This window comes from Theobroma cacao, unplaced genomic scaffold (assembly GCF_053813885.1).
Source record: "Theobroma cacao isolate CCN51 unplaced genomic scaffold, ASM5381388v1 tig014, whole genome shotgun sequence".
NCBI classification, from domain to species: domain Eukaryota; kingdom Viridiplantae; phylum Streptophyta; class Magnoliopsida; order Malvales; family Malvaceae; genus Theobroma; species Theobroma cacao.
The window spans coordinates 20,984-37,995 of NW_028291725.1; the positions used below are offsets into that span (position 1 = coordinate 20,984).

General features: G+C 35.8%; 1 protein-coding gene across 1 annotated transcript; it reads right to left on the minus strand.

Annotated features, from left to right (window-relative positions):
* Window positions 1-4,531: 4,531 nt before the first annotated feature.
* Window positions 4,532-5,815, minus strand: LOC18589050 (aspartic proteinase CDR1-like). The gene has a single exon (XM_018129775.2). It carries the CDS (start codon window positions 5,813-5,815, stop codon window positions 4,532-4,534), a length of 1,284 nt encoding a protein of 427 aa, XP_017985264.2.
* Between the last annotated feature and the right edge of the window lie 11,197 nt (window positions 5,816-17,012).

Genomic DNA, 17,012 nt, shown 5'->3' on the forward strand with positions numbered 1-17,012 from the left:
AAGCTAACCTTGTTAAACTTTTATCCTCGGTATACCCCTTTGAGCCTAAATTTTCTTCTTTTTTCTTTTTGTTTAACAACATAATAATAAACTTAGCCTTCAAAATAAAATTTCAATTTGCAACCCTCACTCCTAAGCATGTATATTGTTTTAGGAAATATAGATTGAGCTAAATGTTAAAAAAGGTAAAAAGGTGGAGTTGTTGAAAAAAAATTCAAAAATTATTAGAATTTACCCCACTACCTACAATAAAAAGAAATAAGTTTGACGGTGTGAAATTGTGATAAAAAAAAAAAAGAAGAGGAAAAAAAAAAGAAGTGTTGAACAAAAAAGAAAAAAATTGATGAAATGGTTGGTGAAGGAAAATAACACTCTATAAGTCCTAGAATAGTTATGCACTTAGGGTGATATTGAGCCACATTATATCCTTTATCATCCTAGACCCTAGCCTTACGTTACAAGCTTAATAAAGACCTATTAGTCTTGCAATAAGTGTTAGTCTACATTAATGGAGAGATAGATGAAAAGCAAACCTATGGAATTCTAGCACTAGGCTAAATTTTGCATTGGCATAATCTCATTTGGATTGTATGATATTTTTTGTAGAAAGATCATTCACATACATAAATATTGTGAAATCTATTTGAGAATGAACTTGCACTTGAATTAATGATAATTGTATTTTATAGAATTATTTTATTCTAATTTTGTTATGAAATATTAGCTAAGTCTTCAATTTTCAATTATAATTTACTTATTTTTAGTTGTTTTTATAATTAGGTAACTTTTAAGTTAGTTATTTTAATTTTATGTTATTCCTTTTAACTTGGTTATTATTTATTAGTTTTTATATTTCTTTTGTAGGATTAAAAGTGATTGGGCTTAATTTTGAAAAGTAAAGTGTAGATAGACTCAAAATCTGCTTGCATATATTTCAGTGTTTTGGCTATATCTCGAGCTGCAGAACTTCACATGATACGATTCTTAGACCAGTGGAAAGATAAGAGATAGAGCTACAACTTTTATGCAGATCACTTTGCCCAGTTCTGCCTCAAAGATGGAGAAAATTGCGTCGGAAAATGGCTAGACGTACTGTACCGGAAATGAAAATTTGTAAAGATTGATAATTGATTTTTGGGCCTCATATTACACCTTTAAGCCCAATTAAACCCTAGGTCAGCTTAAGAAACTTTAGGTTAAGTTTATTAGTATAAATAGGATATGTTTAACAATATTAAGGTACACAGCTTTTGAGAGATTCAAGAGGTTAGAAGTTGAGGCTAAAACTTGGAGATCAAAACAGCAAATTATTGTTTTGTTTTCTTCCTTAGCTTTTAATTTTCTTGTTACTTTCAATGGTTAAATTTATTATAATGTTATTTGTTTTTGCAATTATGAGTAGCTAAATTTCTTTTTTCAGGATTGCAATTGAACCCACATGTAGTCTAAATTTTTAATCTCTTTCTTGCTTATTTTTAATGGGATTTGAATTGTTTATTCCAATTAGTTCTTAATGTTTTTAATTGATTGGCCACCAATTAAATTGATCTAGGAACCTAAGCAAACTTGGGAAAGAGGGTTTAGTGTAGACTAAAATTGGGATAGCATATAATCATATTAATTGATTTGCGTATAGGATAGAGATATACCTATAGGCCATATGTAGCCAGATTAAAGCCTAAACTTAATGAGTCTGTTTTAATTTCAATTCATATAGAGATATAGTGTTTTGATTAAAATAGATATTTTTATAAGATGAGTCGGGAGACCCTTATAAATAATTTAGGACTCTAGGTTAGTAATTTAACCCATTGAAATAAGCTAAGGAATAGATGTAGGATTTAGATGAAGTGTGAGGGATATTGTAATCCTAGGTTTGTTGATTTGATATTTTATCAAGTTATTATTTTGATTTTCCTTGTTGGTTTTAATTTTAGTTAATTAATTAATTTTGATTATTTGGATAAGATTAAATTGTTCTAATTTTAGTACTTAGTAAAATTTTAGATTAATTCTCCGTGGGATCGATACCCTGTTTGCTAATATACTATCTATTTGATACGTATACTTGCGTAGTAGAATTTTAACTGACAATTAACCATGAATTTAATGATTATCTATGTTTCACCTTGAGTTAAAATTGTGGGATAATTTCTGAGAGAAAAATGGAGAATTCATGCTTTGGTGAATTGCATTTCTAGCTAATTGTTTTGTTTTTAGTTCTTCCTTTTGCTTGGGGACAAGCAAAGATTCAAGTTTTGGGGTATTTGATGTGTGCATCAAATACATATATTTCATGGGAGATTAAATACCTAATTAGGTTAAGTTAGACTAGATTTAAGATCGGATTTAGGTATTTGTAGTTATTTTATTAGTTTAGTTTAATTTATATTTAAATGTTTATTTTAAGTTAATAATGTTAGTTTTATGTTATTTATGTTTATTTTTATGTTTTTGCAAGAGTAGGATCGAAAATAACTTCAATTGGTAAAAAAAGGTGCATAATAGACTAGTGCTTTATCTGCACATGTTTTAGTTCCTCAATCATATCTCCCACTACAGAAGTCCAAAAGACATTATTCTTAGACCACTGGAAAGCTAAGATGTAAAGGTATAACTTTCATGTCTACCACTTTGCTCAATTCTACCCGAAGAAGAAGAAAAATGCATCAAAAGTCGACGCTGTGGTGTTAGAAAGCTAGCACCATGGCACTACGGGTTTGTAAAGACACCTAGGAGTCTAAATTGGACCGAAATTATATTTGTGAGCCCTATAAATACATCCTTATGAAGCTAAATTGAAGAGAAGCTAGAGGAAATCAATTTTAGGTTATTTTAAGAGGATATTAGCCACAAAACTTAAGAAAAACAAGAACAACCATGGAAGATTGAAGATTACCAATCTCTAGTTTTCTTTCTCTCTCTAGTTTTCTTGTTTCTTTTGTTTGAGATGGTTAAACTCTATTGTTTTATATTCTTTATTTTCAATTATGAATAGCTAATTTCTTGTCTCAAGGATTGCAATTGAACTCACATATAGTTTAAATTTTTAATCTCTTTCTTGCTTATTTTCAATGGTATTGAATTGTTTATTCCAATTTGTTCTTAATACTTTTAATTGATTAATCACCAATTAAATTCATTTGGAAACCTAAAAATAACTTGAGAAAGGGAGTTTAATGTAGACCAAGGTTGGAATAGCATATGATCATATTTTTTTGCTTAGATGAATAAATTGATTTATGTATATAATAGAGATATACCTATATGCCGTATATAGTCAAGATTAAAGTCTGAATTTAATGAATCTATTGTAATTTCAATACATATAGAGATATAGTGTTTTGATTAAAATAGTTATTTTTATAAAAGCTTCGAGAGAGCTTTATAGATAATTGAGGATTCTAGATTGGCAATTCAATCCATTAAAGTAAGTTAAAATAAGAAAGGCAAGATTTGGATGAAGTGTAAGGGATGTTATAACCCTAGACTTAATTAAATTGATTTTTCTCTATTTATTATTGTTATGATTTTATTTTAGTTATTTGTGATTTAATTTTATTTAATTAATTTATTTCAATTGTTTGGATAAGATTAAATTGTTAGAATTTTAATACTTAACAAAATTTTTGATCAATTTTTTATGGGATCAACACTCTGCTTATCATTATATTATCTGTTCGATACGTATACTTAGATAGAAAATTAGAACAACACGTGTCTATAAATAATAACCAAACGTACTCATTTTTTCACACAAGCAAGAGTGAACGTAAATTATTCTATAATTAGAAAGACTAAAACATTTTCTCTCATTCTTTACATTGTTTTTCATTCTCTTCCTTAAGGTTAGAAGGTTTTGAAATGTGTAATTCTTCGTGGTGAACTCTAATAACCGCTCTATAACAATGAGAACGAAAAAATTGTTATGTACACAAAAAATTCATAAAGTAAGCTTCTTTGATCAAGAAAGGAGTGGAAAATTCATCTAAAAGGATAAACCCACCTCCCAACAGTTATCAATGCGTATTCAATGACTTGATAATTTGTTAGTGCAAAACGAAATGAAACATGAGCTGCCTTTGTATCCTTTGGTTTTGTTTTAATGCTTTCTTGAAATTCCTTCATACTACTATATTTTTGTTCTTGTACATAGAATACACTATATCTTTTCTGGTTTAGCTAAACAAGTTTTCTTCTTCTCCGTTCTGGTTTCTAGTGGAAGAAATAAAGCAATCAAGACGTGAGGAATTAATTTCACTAAGATGAAATGTATGCAAAAGATGCCCTAATATGTTTTAATTTTTCAATATATAAAAGAAATTAATTGCTATTAATAATTAACCCTTGGTTAAGTGAGTTCATTATGAATTAACTACTCGAATCTTGGAAAAAAAAAGCAACAATTGTCCAAATATAATTATTAATTTAAATATTAATAAAAAAAACGTTTTCCTTATGTTACTTGTGAACAATAATATGCTAGAAAAGAAATTTGTGTTTTCTGCTTGGTATGGGCAATTGCACTTCATCAATCAGCTAGGAGTTCACAATCTATTCTTTGGAAAGACAATTTCTTTCCATTAATGTCATAAGCGACATTGTAATTTTGTTGTGCCATCAAGCCAATAACAGACTGATCACTGTCAATCATTTGCCGCACAAGCAGGCAAAATTCATCAGGTTTGATTTGAAAAAACAGGCTTGTCGTGTCCAGCACCAATTCAGCTCCTCCAACAAAGAGAAATGTCATTGTTGGAAATCCTTCGAGGTCTTGATTTATTGTTCCCCTGTAACACACATGATCTTTTTGCGTAAAAGTCTCAGTCAACCAAGGATCTAGTAGACTTTTGACTTCCTTAACAATTGCATCATACGCTTCTTTAACTAGCCACGTAGAAACTGAACCAGAGTCAATGATCACTCCGGTGTTCACCCCTTTCCATTCGAACACATTAGGATCTATCGGAAGTTTTTTCTCTCCAACACTAATGCCTTCGAGAAGAACATGATACTGGCCATCAATTGCTTTCAAAGGAGTTGAATCTCCCTCGACTCCAGCTCCATCACCCAGAAACAATTTATTATGAATATAGCTAGGATCTATAACATTGCCAATACAATATGAAAACTTAGCTAGTCGAGTAGCCAATGATACGGGTTCGAAGCCAAGTCCAAACACTCCGTTCATTTGCTTATTCCCTTGGAGGTCTCCATTACTGAAACCGCACCCAAATATGACATCATGCACGACAACCAAGCCATCATCAAATGTTCTAAAACTAAGCTGCTCTTGGGCAAGGTTTCCCATTGAACCAACACCGTTAACATATTGCTGGTTGTAAAAACACGGAATGGACGAGGTGCAATTGAGAGGTTGGGAATAGGTACAATACTTGGAACTGCACGGCAACATAGTATACGTTGAGGAGCTCCTAGAATCATATATTGGACTGTTCTGATAGGAGCATCGATGACAAGGTTGACATTGGAGCCATAGAAGGCTGCTCCCAGTGTCCATTAGTGCTAATTGAGGAACAGGTGGCTGGCCTATAGAAAAATTTACGAAAAAGAGGTTTTGGATAGGAACAAGGTCAGCCTGGATATCAGTGGTTGGCAATGTTCTCCTAATTTGTAGGGTGCGTTCTAGACGGGTTGCTAAGTCTTCACTCTTACCGTGAAAAGGGGAGTGAATGGTGTCTTGATGGATGAGATTAACAACCAACCTTCTTGGATCAGATGGTACTGCTAGTATGATTGGACCACTCAAGCTTAAAATTGTGAAGGCTAAAAAGAGGGACTGGATTTGTGCCATGACCACTTTGTAATCTTTAGACCACTCTGTATTCTTTGATTGCGGACTTTGCCATCAGCATCCATCTTATATATAGGCATAGGTAGGCAAAGGTGGATACTTAAATTAAAAAGCATGAGCAACCTAAAAGTACATACAATCATTATTAATATTTCTAGGTTGCTCATGATCTTTGGCTCGTGTTCGATAGATAAGGGTAAAAAGAGAATGTGATTCAAAAATTGCCCAATTTAGGTTAGAGAGTTTAATACATATATACTTTTAGGTTAGCTCTGGTGACTTATTTAAATGTTTAGAGGTAACTATTCATTTATCAGTAAATCATTCACATCTAATTCAGAGTGAAAATTGATTTTATATTGCCTATTAATCAAAATTTGCATTATAATCTAACTTTTTATCATATCCCTGAACAGATAATATATTAACTAATTATTGAATGAATTAACAAAACATTCCGATAATACATACTTTTAAAATTTATAAATTACCCTTTTCGAAATAATTCTTGTCATAAAGTAATTGGGCAGTAAAAAGTGAGAAGTAGAAGGTCATAAAGATAAAAATATACATGTAATAGCAAAAGGAATTTATTAAGAACCAGATGCAGGGCATTGAACAATATAGAACAAAAACACAAGTCCAAAGATAGCCAAGGACAAAAAAAAAAAAGAACAAAAACAGACAAAGGCAGTAGCCACAGCAAAATGAATTAGAGAAAGAAAAAGCCAAAAACAAAGGAACAGAAGGAGTAATAGTAGAAAGAAGAAGCAAAATAGCAAGTGAACCACCTCAAAAACTAAAAAACTTGAATGAAATCAAAAGGTCTATCCACACCAGCTTTAGCAACGCAGTCAGCCAACTTGTTGCCATCTCGAGGAGCTAAACAACAGTCCAATGAGCAATAATATTTTTATAACAATTGATCAAATTTACGCTACTTTTCATTCACCATAGAACAGTCTTTAGGTTATTACACCATTTAACCACATTCATGGAGTCAAATTCAATAATCAAAGAATGGGAAGAAGCCCAAGAAAAGGCCACAAAAAGAACAAAAGCTTCCTTTATAGCCATGATTTTAGAAAGATTAGAGTCATCAATTCCTAAGGACTTAGAAAATAAAAGTTTGGCATTACCGCTACAGTCCTTTAGCACACCTCCCATACAAGCAAGACTAGGGCAACCTCTAGAGGTGCCATTGGCCTTAAATCTTAAGAAGCCCACATGAGGCCTAACCTAGGTACAAGAAAATTTGGCACTCAGCTTTCCTTTAAGAACACTTAACAAGTAGGATCACATATAAGATTGACAATTGAAGAACACATAACAGCTACTTAGCCTTGGCCCATTGAGATACCCTTAGCTAAGGCAACTCATACACTTGACAAAGATCCGAAACCTTTCCTTGAAATACCATGTTATTTTGATGCAGCCAAATAGTGACTCTTAAAATGACTAGTGATAGCATCCAATATAGATTTCCGATAAAAGATCTCAATCCCCTGGAAAGAAATTTTATCAATAAAATTCTTCCTTCTTCGGTTAGAAGCTACAGTATGAAAAAATTTGGTATTGTGGTCACCATCGAAGAACCATTTAAGTCGAGATTTCTGGTGCCAATACCTCGCTTCAGTAGTATAAAGTTTCCATAGATCAATTTTCAACTTAAAAATCTCAATAGAAAAAAGAGTTACGGACGGATCAACTTGCAGCAAAAGAGTTTTCTCTTGAATGATCTTTTCAAGATGAGAAATTTTATCATTAACATTACCTAAAGAATTTTGATGCCAACTTTTAATTTTAGATTTAAAATACTTAAGCTTCTCTTAGATATTCATATCCCAATTAGCAGAAGATAAGAAAGAATTCCATTCAAAGTCCATAAGTCGTTGGAAGCTATTGTCATCAAGCTAGAAATTAAAGAATTTAAAAGGCCAAAGGCCCTACCAATCATGCCATTAGAGAGAACAATAGGATTATGATCCTATAGAGAGGAAAAAAAATACCTTTAAAAGGAAATTGTGAGAAAAAGATCTCGTGATAAGGTGATTTCAGAAATAACCACTCATATAAAGTTATCTGTTTCTAGCCAAAAATAAGCATGAGTAGACTAAAATGCCCTTAAAAACATCTTTTCAAATAAATGCTCAATTGTTTAAGTTATCTGCCTCCCACTAGAGAGAAAATAGAAAAAAATAAAAATCAATGCGCGTAGCTATTTGGGCTCGGTCATCTTTCTCTCTCAACTCTTTAAACTGTCTCAACTCTAGCAAGTTTCTGTTGAGTACCATCATCGTCAACTCTCTTAGATCTCTGAACTATAAGAGCTCTGCCAACTCTTTATTGAGCACCATCGTCATCGAGCTATGGTCTATCTCTCGGTATCTGGCCACATTGTCGTAGATTAACAAACCCTATAGTAGAGATGACATCAAGGTACATGTTATTGGGTTTATTTCTACAACACACTTAAATTTTTGAAACATTTGGTGTAAATTAGAAGATGGATTAGAAACATTGCCTAGAGTTGTTACACGCCATGCATCTATAACATGTGTTAGGGTTATTTATCGTGTCACGGCTATTCCTAGCGTGTTGTGAGTTAACTAGTTTTTTGGGTTGTTAGCTTGTCACGGCTGTTCTTGGCGTGTCATGGGTTAACTGAATTTATGGGTTTTTAGAGTGTCACGGCTGTTCTTGGCTTGTCGTGGGTTAATTGGTTTTTTGGGTTTTGGACGTGTTATAATTGTTCCTGGCGTGTTGTGAGTAAACTGATTTTTTGGGTTTGTAGCGTGTCACGGTTGTTGGTGTAATGACTCAGTAATTACAGTGATTGGTGTGTCACGACAATGATGCATGGTGTGTCACGACAGTGATGCATGGTGTGTCACGACAGTGATGCATGGTGTGTCACGACAGTGATGCATGGCGTGTCACGATACTGATGCATGGAGTGTCACGACATTTGACTTGATATGCATAGCCTGTTACAACATTTTACGTTATATGCATGGCGTGTAACAACACGACTGACAAATTTTTGATCACGGCATGTATTGTGTAAAATGATTAACAATATTTTTTTTTTCAAAATTTCAATGGGGTTTCAATTGTGCAACTTGTGATAAGACACGATGGTCAGTGGGTGGATGGCATTTATAAGGGTGGTGAGTCACGAATGTAGAGGGTTAGGAGTGATTTGTCGTTTGTGGGCTTGATGAAGTTGGTTGAAGATGTTGTTGGGGTAAACTCAAAAATTGATGAGATTGAGTTACATGCATTGATCAGTACACCTGGAGAGCTATCACGGCCAATTATCAAGGACGATGAGGATGTTGCATTAATTCTACTAGAACAGAGGAATGTTCCGGCTGTGTATGTCAGCATTAAGGGACTCCAAACAAATATTATATCACATGAAGAAGTTGGACAACATGGTAATCAGCTCAATCAAAATGAGATTTACAATGCTTCACATATACCATAGCATTTGGTCCGTAACCCACAACAATGGCAATTGAGGTATGCACAAGAGTTTGTGCAACCCGGTAGACAGACGACATTCACAAAATAGTTGGCTGCACAATTTCGATCAGGATATGTATCAAACCAATTTCTTGCTTCTCTCGAATAAATGCAACGATCGGGTGAAACTGTAGAGTGTGTAATGCCATTGTCAAATGAGAATACGACAGTTAAGGACAACAATATGAGGTTGGAGGGTGACACTATGACACTGGAGGATAATACTGCATTTGATGAGGGAAATGAGGATTTGTTAGCTGCTAGTGAAGATAGATTTGATGACACTTTAGATGATGGGCTTGAACAGTGGCAAGATGATAGTTCAAACGATGACTGCCTTTATGACAATGACATTCCAATTTGCAATAATGTTGAAGGTGAAACGGAACCTGTTAGAGGTGTTGATGTAGGAGATGTTCAGTGTGATGACCCCATATACAATAACCCCATCGCTGGTGAAAACGAGATTCGTTCCCTTAATACATTGCTCGATGATAGTGATCAGGAAAAGAGAAATGCAGGGATATCTCGTATGTGGGTAATTGCAGCTGCAAAAAGGTTCTCCTTCCAAACAATTACCACTGAGGAGTCGACATATGCTGAAAATAGCTTATACAAAGGAAGAATGTTTTCATTGAAGGCCGAGTTAAAACGAGCTTTGAACATGTTGGTTATAAAAGAGAAATTTGCGATAAGAGTAGAAAGGTCATGTAAAGCTCATTATGAAATTGGTTGCAAGGATAAGGCATGCAAGTTCAGTGTGCATGCAACGAAGTTACCTGATAGAGGAGAATATTGGCAAGTTCGAACATTCCACAAAGTACACACTTGTACCGTTGATGGTTTGCAAAGGCAGTTTTCAACTACAAGTGTGAAGATTATTAGTGAACTTATATCACACAAGCTTCGGGCTAATGGAGTAGCATTGAGACCTAAGGATATAATTTGTGAGATTAGGATTCAGTGGGGATTGGAATGCTTGTATGGTAAGGCTTGGCAAGTGAAGGAGTATGCGGAGAGGCTTGTTTTCGGTCCACCGGAGGAGTGATTTCAACTATTACCCTCGTATTTTTATATGTTGGAACAAGAAAATCCTAACACAATGATTGCAGTGGCTACTGATGAGGAAGAAAGTTTCAAATATTATTTCTAGTCATACGGGGCTTGTATTCGGGGGTTTAGGGATGTAATGTGACTTACGGTTGCAATTGATGCAACACATTTGAAAGGCAGGTTCAAAGGTGTTCTGTTTTGTCGTTGTATGCAAATATGCGAACGAGCTTGTATATCCAGTTGCGTTTGGCATTAGCCATGTTAAGGATGAAGACTCATGGACGTGGTTTTCTAGCAAGTTGCGTGATGCGGTTAGTTATCTTGAAAACACTATGTTCATTTCCAATCAGCATCTCGGCATTAAGAAAGCAATCCAAAATGCATACCTAAAAGTGCACCATGGTTTATACGGTTACCACTTGAAATAAAACTTTAAAAACAAGTTCAAGCACGAACGATGTTTGTATGCTTTTCACCCTTGCTCGAGATTGCTATAAGGTGGCCGATTTCAACAGACATATGAACTAGCTATAACAGATTCACCTGGGAGCCCACACTAACCTTATGAGAATAGGGCTTGAGAAATGGGCACGTGCATGTTCACCAGCAAGGGGATACCAAATGATGACATCCAACATTGCGAAATGTGTTAACTCATGCTTAAAGCATGCAAGATAAATGCCGATAACTGTTTTGATCAAGTTCATTAGAGAAATATTCCAGCATTGATTCCATGATCGGTACGAGGAAGTCGTTAAGGTGACCACACCCCTCAGCCCTTAGGTTGCCAATAAGTTGAGCAAACGGTTCAATGATGCACATCGTTTTCTAGTTAAGCTTATCAATCGAGTGGAGTTCAAAGTTAAAGACGGGAAGATGGACGGACTTGTAAACCTGTTCAGGAAGACATGTTCATGTTGTGAGTTCCAAACAGATTTACTGCCATGCAGCCATGCCATTGCAGCAATAAGGTCAGAATATCTTTATTTCTTATTTGAATTGTAATTGACGTAGCATTTACATTGTGCTTGAAGATTGAGTTTATTGTGTTTTTCAGTAAATGCAATTGTGAAGCCATTGAATTCTGCGCTGACTACTACCAGACAACCATTTTGGTGGAGGGTTATTTAGGATCCATTAGGCCGGTAGGGCATCCTAGTGAGTGGGACATCCCCTCTCATGTGAAACAAATTGCTATCTTGCCCTCACCTTGGCAAGTCCAAATGAGAAGACCTAGGAGGAAAAGGATTCCATCAACTGTCACAATGCAAGAGGTACGGGCATAACAGACAAAACTACCCATTCCCATTTGCAGTTCCATCCACAAATCCGGCACCATCTCTAAGTCAATCGATGCCTCCACGAGTGCGCCAACCCAAAACATGTTCAAGTTGCAGATAAACTAGTCACACACGCAACAACTGTCCAATACGAAGGACAATGTCTGAAAATGTAGGGTGTGTTGTGGATGAAGACAACTTGTCCACCTAACTAAATGTGTTTGAAAATTGTAGTTGAATTGGTTTTGCTTTGTGGATTTGTCTACTCGGTCATTCTATGAGTCACTTTTAGTTACGGACTTTGTTGCCAAACATTTCAGGCAGATAAGCTTGTCAAGGCCTCTATCTGATCAAGATTGTGTTAAAGTGCATTTTTACATTGTTTGTAAGAATGTTTCCGATTACAATCTCCATCAAACAGGAGCCTTGACAAGCTTATCTGCCTGAAATGTTTAGCAATAAATTTTGTAGCTAAAAGTGGCTCATAGAATGACCGAGCAAACAAATCCGTAAAGCAAAACCAATTCAACTACAATGACAACATTAAGTACAAGTGCCTACACAAATCTTATGAAGGAACAACAAGCATGGAATGGCTACCAATATTAAGAGATAAAGTCCCTATACTGTTACCCCATTTGTCACATTTTATTACCACTTGTATTAAACAATTAATGATTTGATTTAATTACTTTCTATTTCATTTGATTTAACTGTTTATGTTCTTACAATGAAATTCCTTTCTATTTCATGAGTAATTAAATTTCGCCAATATCAGTTAGTCGACTAAGAGCATTCTGCCTACAAGTCTTGTGGTGACACACTGAGTGCATACAAACTTGGCCTGACATGCAGACTAACTTGATATTTTAATTTGGGGGATTTCGGCTCTCATATGCTTATCCATACTCAAATTAAAACCCACTATAAGTGGTCACAGTTGCATTATATCACAAAGACCCTCGAAGAGATGGGGGAGTTTAATGCAATGAAGCCTACGTTCTTCGGGATGCTCTTGGATGTCTATCCACAAGCTTTGTCTATCAAACTTTGACCTTACTTGCACGATTGGGTTGATTGTAGTGCGGTACAGTTTTCCTAGTACCCTAAGGGAAGCATACATGGGTTTGTCAACCCTCTACATGAAGTTTGAAAACTCCCTTGGTTTCAAGGATCGAGCCATCTCAGCTGGTGCTCTTGTCTTTGCAAAATCAACAACCATATAGTGAATAGTTACCAATTTTAGGTCCATGATTCGAGGTCTCGATCCAGCCTAGAATTGGCAACTCTCCACTCTATGGCTGTTGATTTTGCAAAGATAGGAGTATCAGCTGAGATGGCTCGATCCTTGAAACCAATGGAGTTTCCACACTTCATACAGAGGGTTGATAAACCCATGTATGTTTCCCCTGGGGTACTAGGAAAACTGTACCGGGTTACAATCAACTCAACCATGCAAGTAAGGTCAAAGTTTGATAGATGAAGCTTGTGGATTGACCTCTAGGAGCATTTCAAACACGTACGCTTCACTGCATGAACTCCCCTGTCTCTTGGAGAGGCAAAATGTTAAGATCCTCATATTGTCTGCGTTTAATCTACAAAACAAGGCACAAATGCACCAGTGAGTTAAGCCATAATGTGCGACAAGGTATACAGAAGAAATAAATAAGGAATAAATGTGAGACACACCATGCAAAACAAGTAAAATGTTGTGACACGCCATGCATATCAAGTAAAGTATTGTGACACGTCATGCATAACCAGTAAAATTTTATGACACGTTATGCATAACAAGCAAAATATTTTGACACGCCATGGATAACAAGCAAAATGTTCTGACACGCCATGTATAATAAGTAAATTGTTCTGACACACCATGCATAACAAGCTAAACGTTGACACGCCATGCATAACAATTAAATTATTTTGACACACCATGCATAACAAGTAAATTGTTTTGACACTATGCATAACAAGTTAAACACTCAATGCATAACAAGTTAAACGTTGTGACATGCCATGCATAACAATTAAATTGTTCTAACACGCCATGCATAACAAGGAAAATGTTGCCACACGCTAACGCTGACATGCCAATAACTAACAATATATAAAAATAAGCACAAAATTAGTAGTACTGGTGTGTAATTTTATAAGTACTATTTTATAATGGCAGGATAGAATTTTGGCCTTAAAACAACAGGAAAAATAAGGGAGGATGGATGGATGGAGTGGCTAAGCACGAAATAGTATGTGGAAATGGAAGGGAAGGGGAAAGTTTGAAAACATTACTTAAACATAAAGAATCAAAGATTTGGTTATGGAAGGTTTGAGAAAAGCACAACAAGGCAGGAAACGATTTCATCAGGGAATATATATACATGTAACAACCAATAAAGAACAAGTCGAACCCCAATTAAGAGATGAGCGGAGACCTTGGATTTAATTATTGTGGCTTAATTCCTAAGTGGAAAGGTGATCTCAATGACATGGACACCAATCATTCAATTTCATCATCTAAACAGAACAATCCACATGAAACAAAACTCTCATGCTGCAGATGCAATTAGATGGATGGAAAAATCTATATATTCAATATTAATCAATGTAATGTTGGGCTGGTGCAGCCGACGTGCCTCGAAGAGAAAGACAACAAACCTGGAAATTAATTAATGCCAACTTGGGTTGAGTATAGAGACCACCGGAGTCGTGACATGCTATTTCACAGTCGTGAGACGCTGTTTCACAGTTGTGACCCGCTGAGTGCAAGCAGATTTATGGCGTGACATGGCTAACTTGGTGCAGTATCGTGGGGTCACACACGACGGCCCAATTGTTATGACATGCCATGTGGAAGCAGATTTATGGCGTCACACGTTGTGTATCTGGAGATTTATGGCATGACACGGCACGACCCAATTGTTCTGACACGCTGAGTGGAAGCAGATTTATCGGCTGACATGTTGAGTGTTAGTAGATTTACGGTGTGACACGTTGACTTCTTGCAGATTTATGGGGTGACAAGCTGAGTGCAAGCAGATGTATGTGGGGACACGTTAAGTGGTAGCAGATTTATAGCATCACACGCTGACTTCTTGCGACTGTGTATCAAATTAAATATATTGTGTATAGAAAAGAAAAAAAATTCTTTGTATCAAATTAATTGTGTATAGGCAAAAAATTAATTGTGTATAAAATAATTGTAAAAAATATATTGTGTATACAGAAAGAATTAATTCTGTATATAATAAATTGTATAAAATAAATTGTGTACACAAAAAATACTATGTATAAAATTAATTGTACAAAAGTAATTCTTTATACAATAAATGTACAGACAAAAGCCTATATGTTGAAGGTTCGCTCTCACAACTGTTGGAAAAAATTTCTAGAGCGTATTGCCGACACATTTTTGCAATCATATTCTACTTAACTCTGATCTATTTTGATTGCAAAATATTATCCATGTACCCTATCATGAACATATCGCAGCTGACACTATCATTCTGCAGATGCACTTTAGCTTTTGGCAAATGAATATCCAATGGCATCAGCGTCAAATCCCGTCTCTTCCGACATGTGTTGTTGAAATAATCGGCTTGGTGGCAGATGAATGGCATCATTGTCGTCAAAGGTGTCATCTGACTCACACGAACTCTGTTATCCTTCACATCCGAAGTTTTTACGGAGTCTAGCACCTTGATCGTCCACCTCACCAAGTCAATCTTCGCAACCACCCAATGCCCACCAACATTGCAAGGTGCGAGGATGAAATCATTATCTTCCCATTTTTTACCGTATGTCGGCCTTTCACCCTCCACGTACCCCCGCAACTCATCTAGAATTTGCATTGTGGCCTGGCATCTTCTATTGGAAATTTCATGTGTAGCATACGGATGGTGTCCTGTGAAACATGTAAACATTAGCTTACACTTCATGCAATCAAAAACTTAGTATTTATAGAATTAAACAATTTTCAAATAAACTTAAGAAGAATGTCATGTCAACCACGCATGCACGGGTAGTGTGCAGCTTCGACTTCGGCCTTGTCATTCGCTTGCAGAGTAGGCTATGGCATGCATTGATATGTTCACTTGTCATTTCCTCATTGGGATCCTTTACAGTTATGAAAAAGTCAGCCCCTTGATCCTTTAAGACGCTGATGTTACGCCTGCATATGTAACATAATGAATTTCAAAAGTCTTAGTAGATTAATGTTTCATTAAAAAATAATATTTGCAATGTTATTTATGAGCTTACCTCGAGTACTCATCTTTCTTGAAAGCTTCGTAGGCTTCTACAATTGTATCCCTCACATCTCGACGGGTCACTAAAGGGTTGACATACACGCTTGCCATGTATTTGCTTGCCATTTTCAGCCGTGCCTGCTTAGTTGGGTCTAAAATTTCTATTGCACCATGATGGACAGCAGATGACTCTAGTGACGATGATCGTATCTCAACTGCATCAGAAGTGCTCCCACGATAAAGAACGATAGCTCCTGCTATTACCTCGATGAATGCATCGACAGGAGGAAGATGCTCTCCTTCAGCCACGATTGAGTCAGGGTCCCCATCCCCTCCAGCAGATGCATCGATAATGGACTCACGCAGAGGAACGTGCTCTCCTTCAGCATCATCTAATTGAAAGGTGACATCCACTGCCACAGCTTCATCGATGACGTCATCGACATGAGTTATGTGCTCTCCGTCAGCACCAAAAACGTCATTGTCAATGTGAACACCAGGTTCATGATGCTGCCCATCATCAGCATCATCGTGCTTCAGACTAGCATCTTGAAATGGACCATCTTACAAAATGGGAAAAACCGTTAGTTAGCTCATAAAATACCACAAACCATAACTAGTAAAATGTTATGACATGTCGTGCATATCAAGTAAAATGTTGCGACATGCCATGCATAACAAGTAAAATGTTATGACACGCCATGCATAACAAGTTAAACGTTGTGGCATGCCATGCATAACAATCAAATTGTTGTGACACGCCAAGGATAACAAGCAAATTGTTTTGACACGCCATGCATATCAAATCAAACATTGTGACACACCATGCATAACAAGTAAAATGTTCTAACACGCCATGCATATCAAGTCTAATATTGTCACACACTAAGGCTGATACGGTAATAACTAACTATAATACAAATGTCCTGACTCGCTAATGACCAAAACCAGTTAAACCACAACCACTTAACCCCAAAAACCATCAAACCAGCAAGAAAACATAGTCTAAACAGTTGCTAAACGCAAACCACCAAAATACAAGCAAAGATAGAATAACGTACTTGTGATTTAAGGCCATCAAGAATCCGA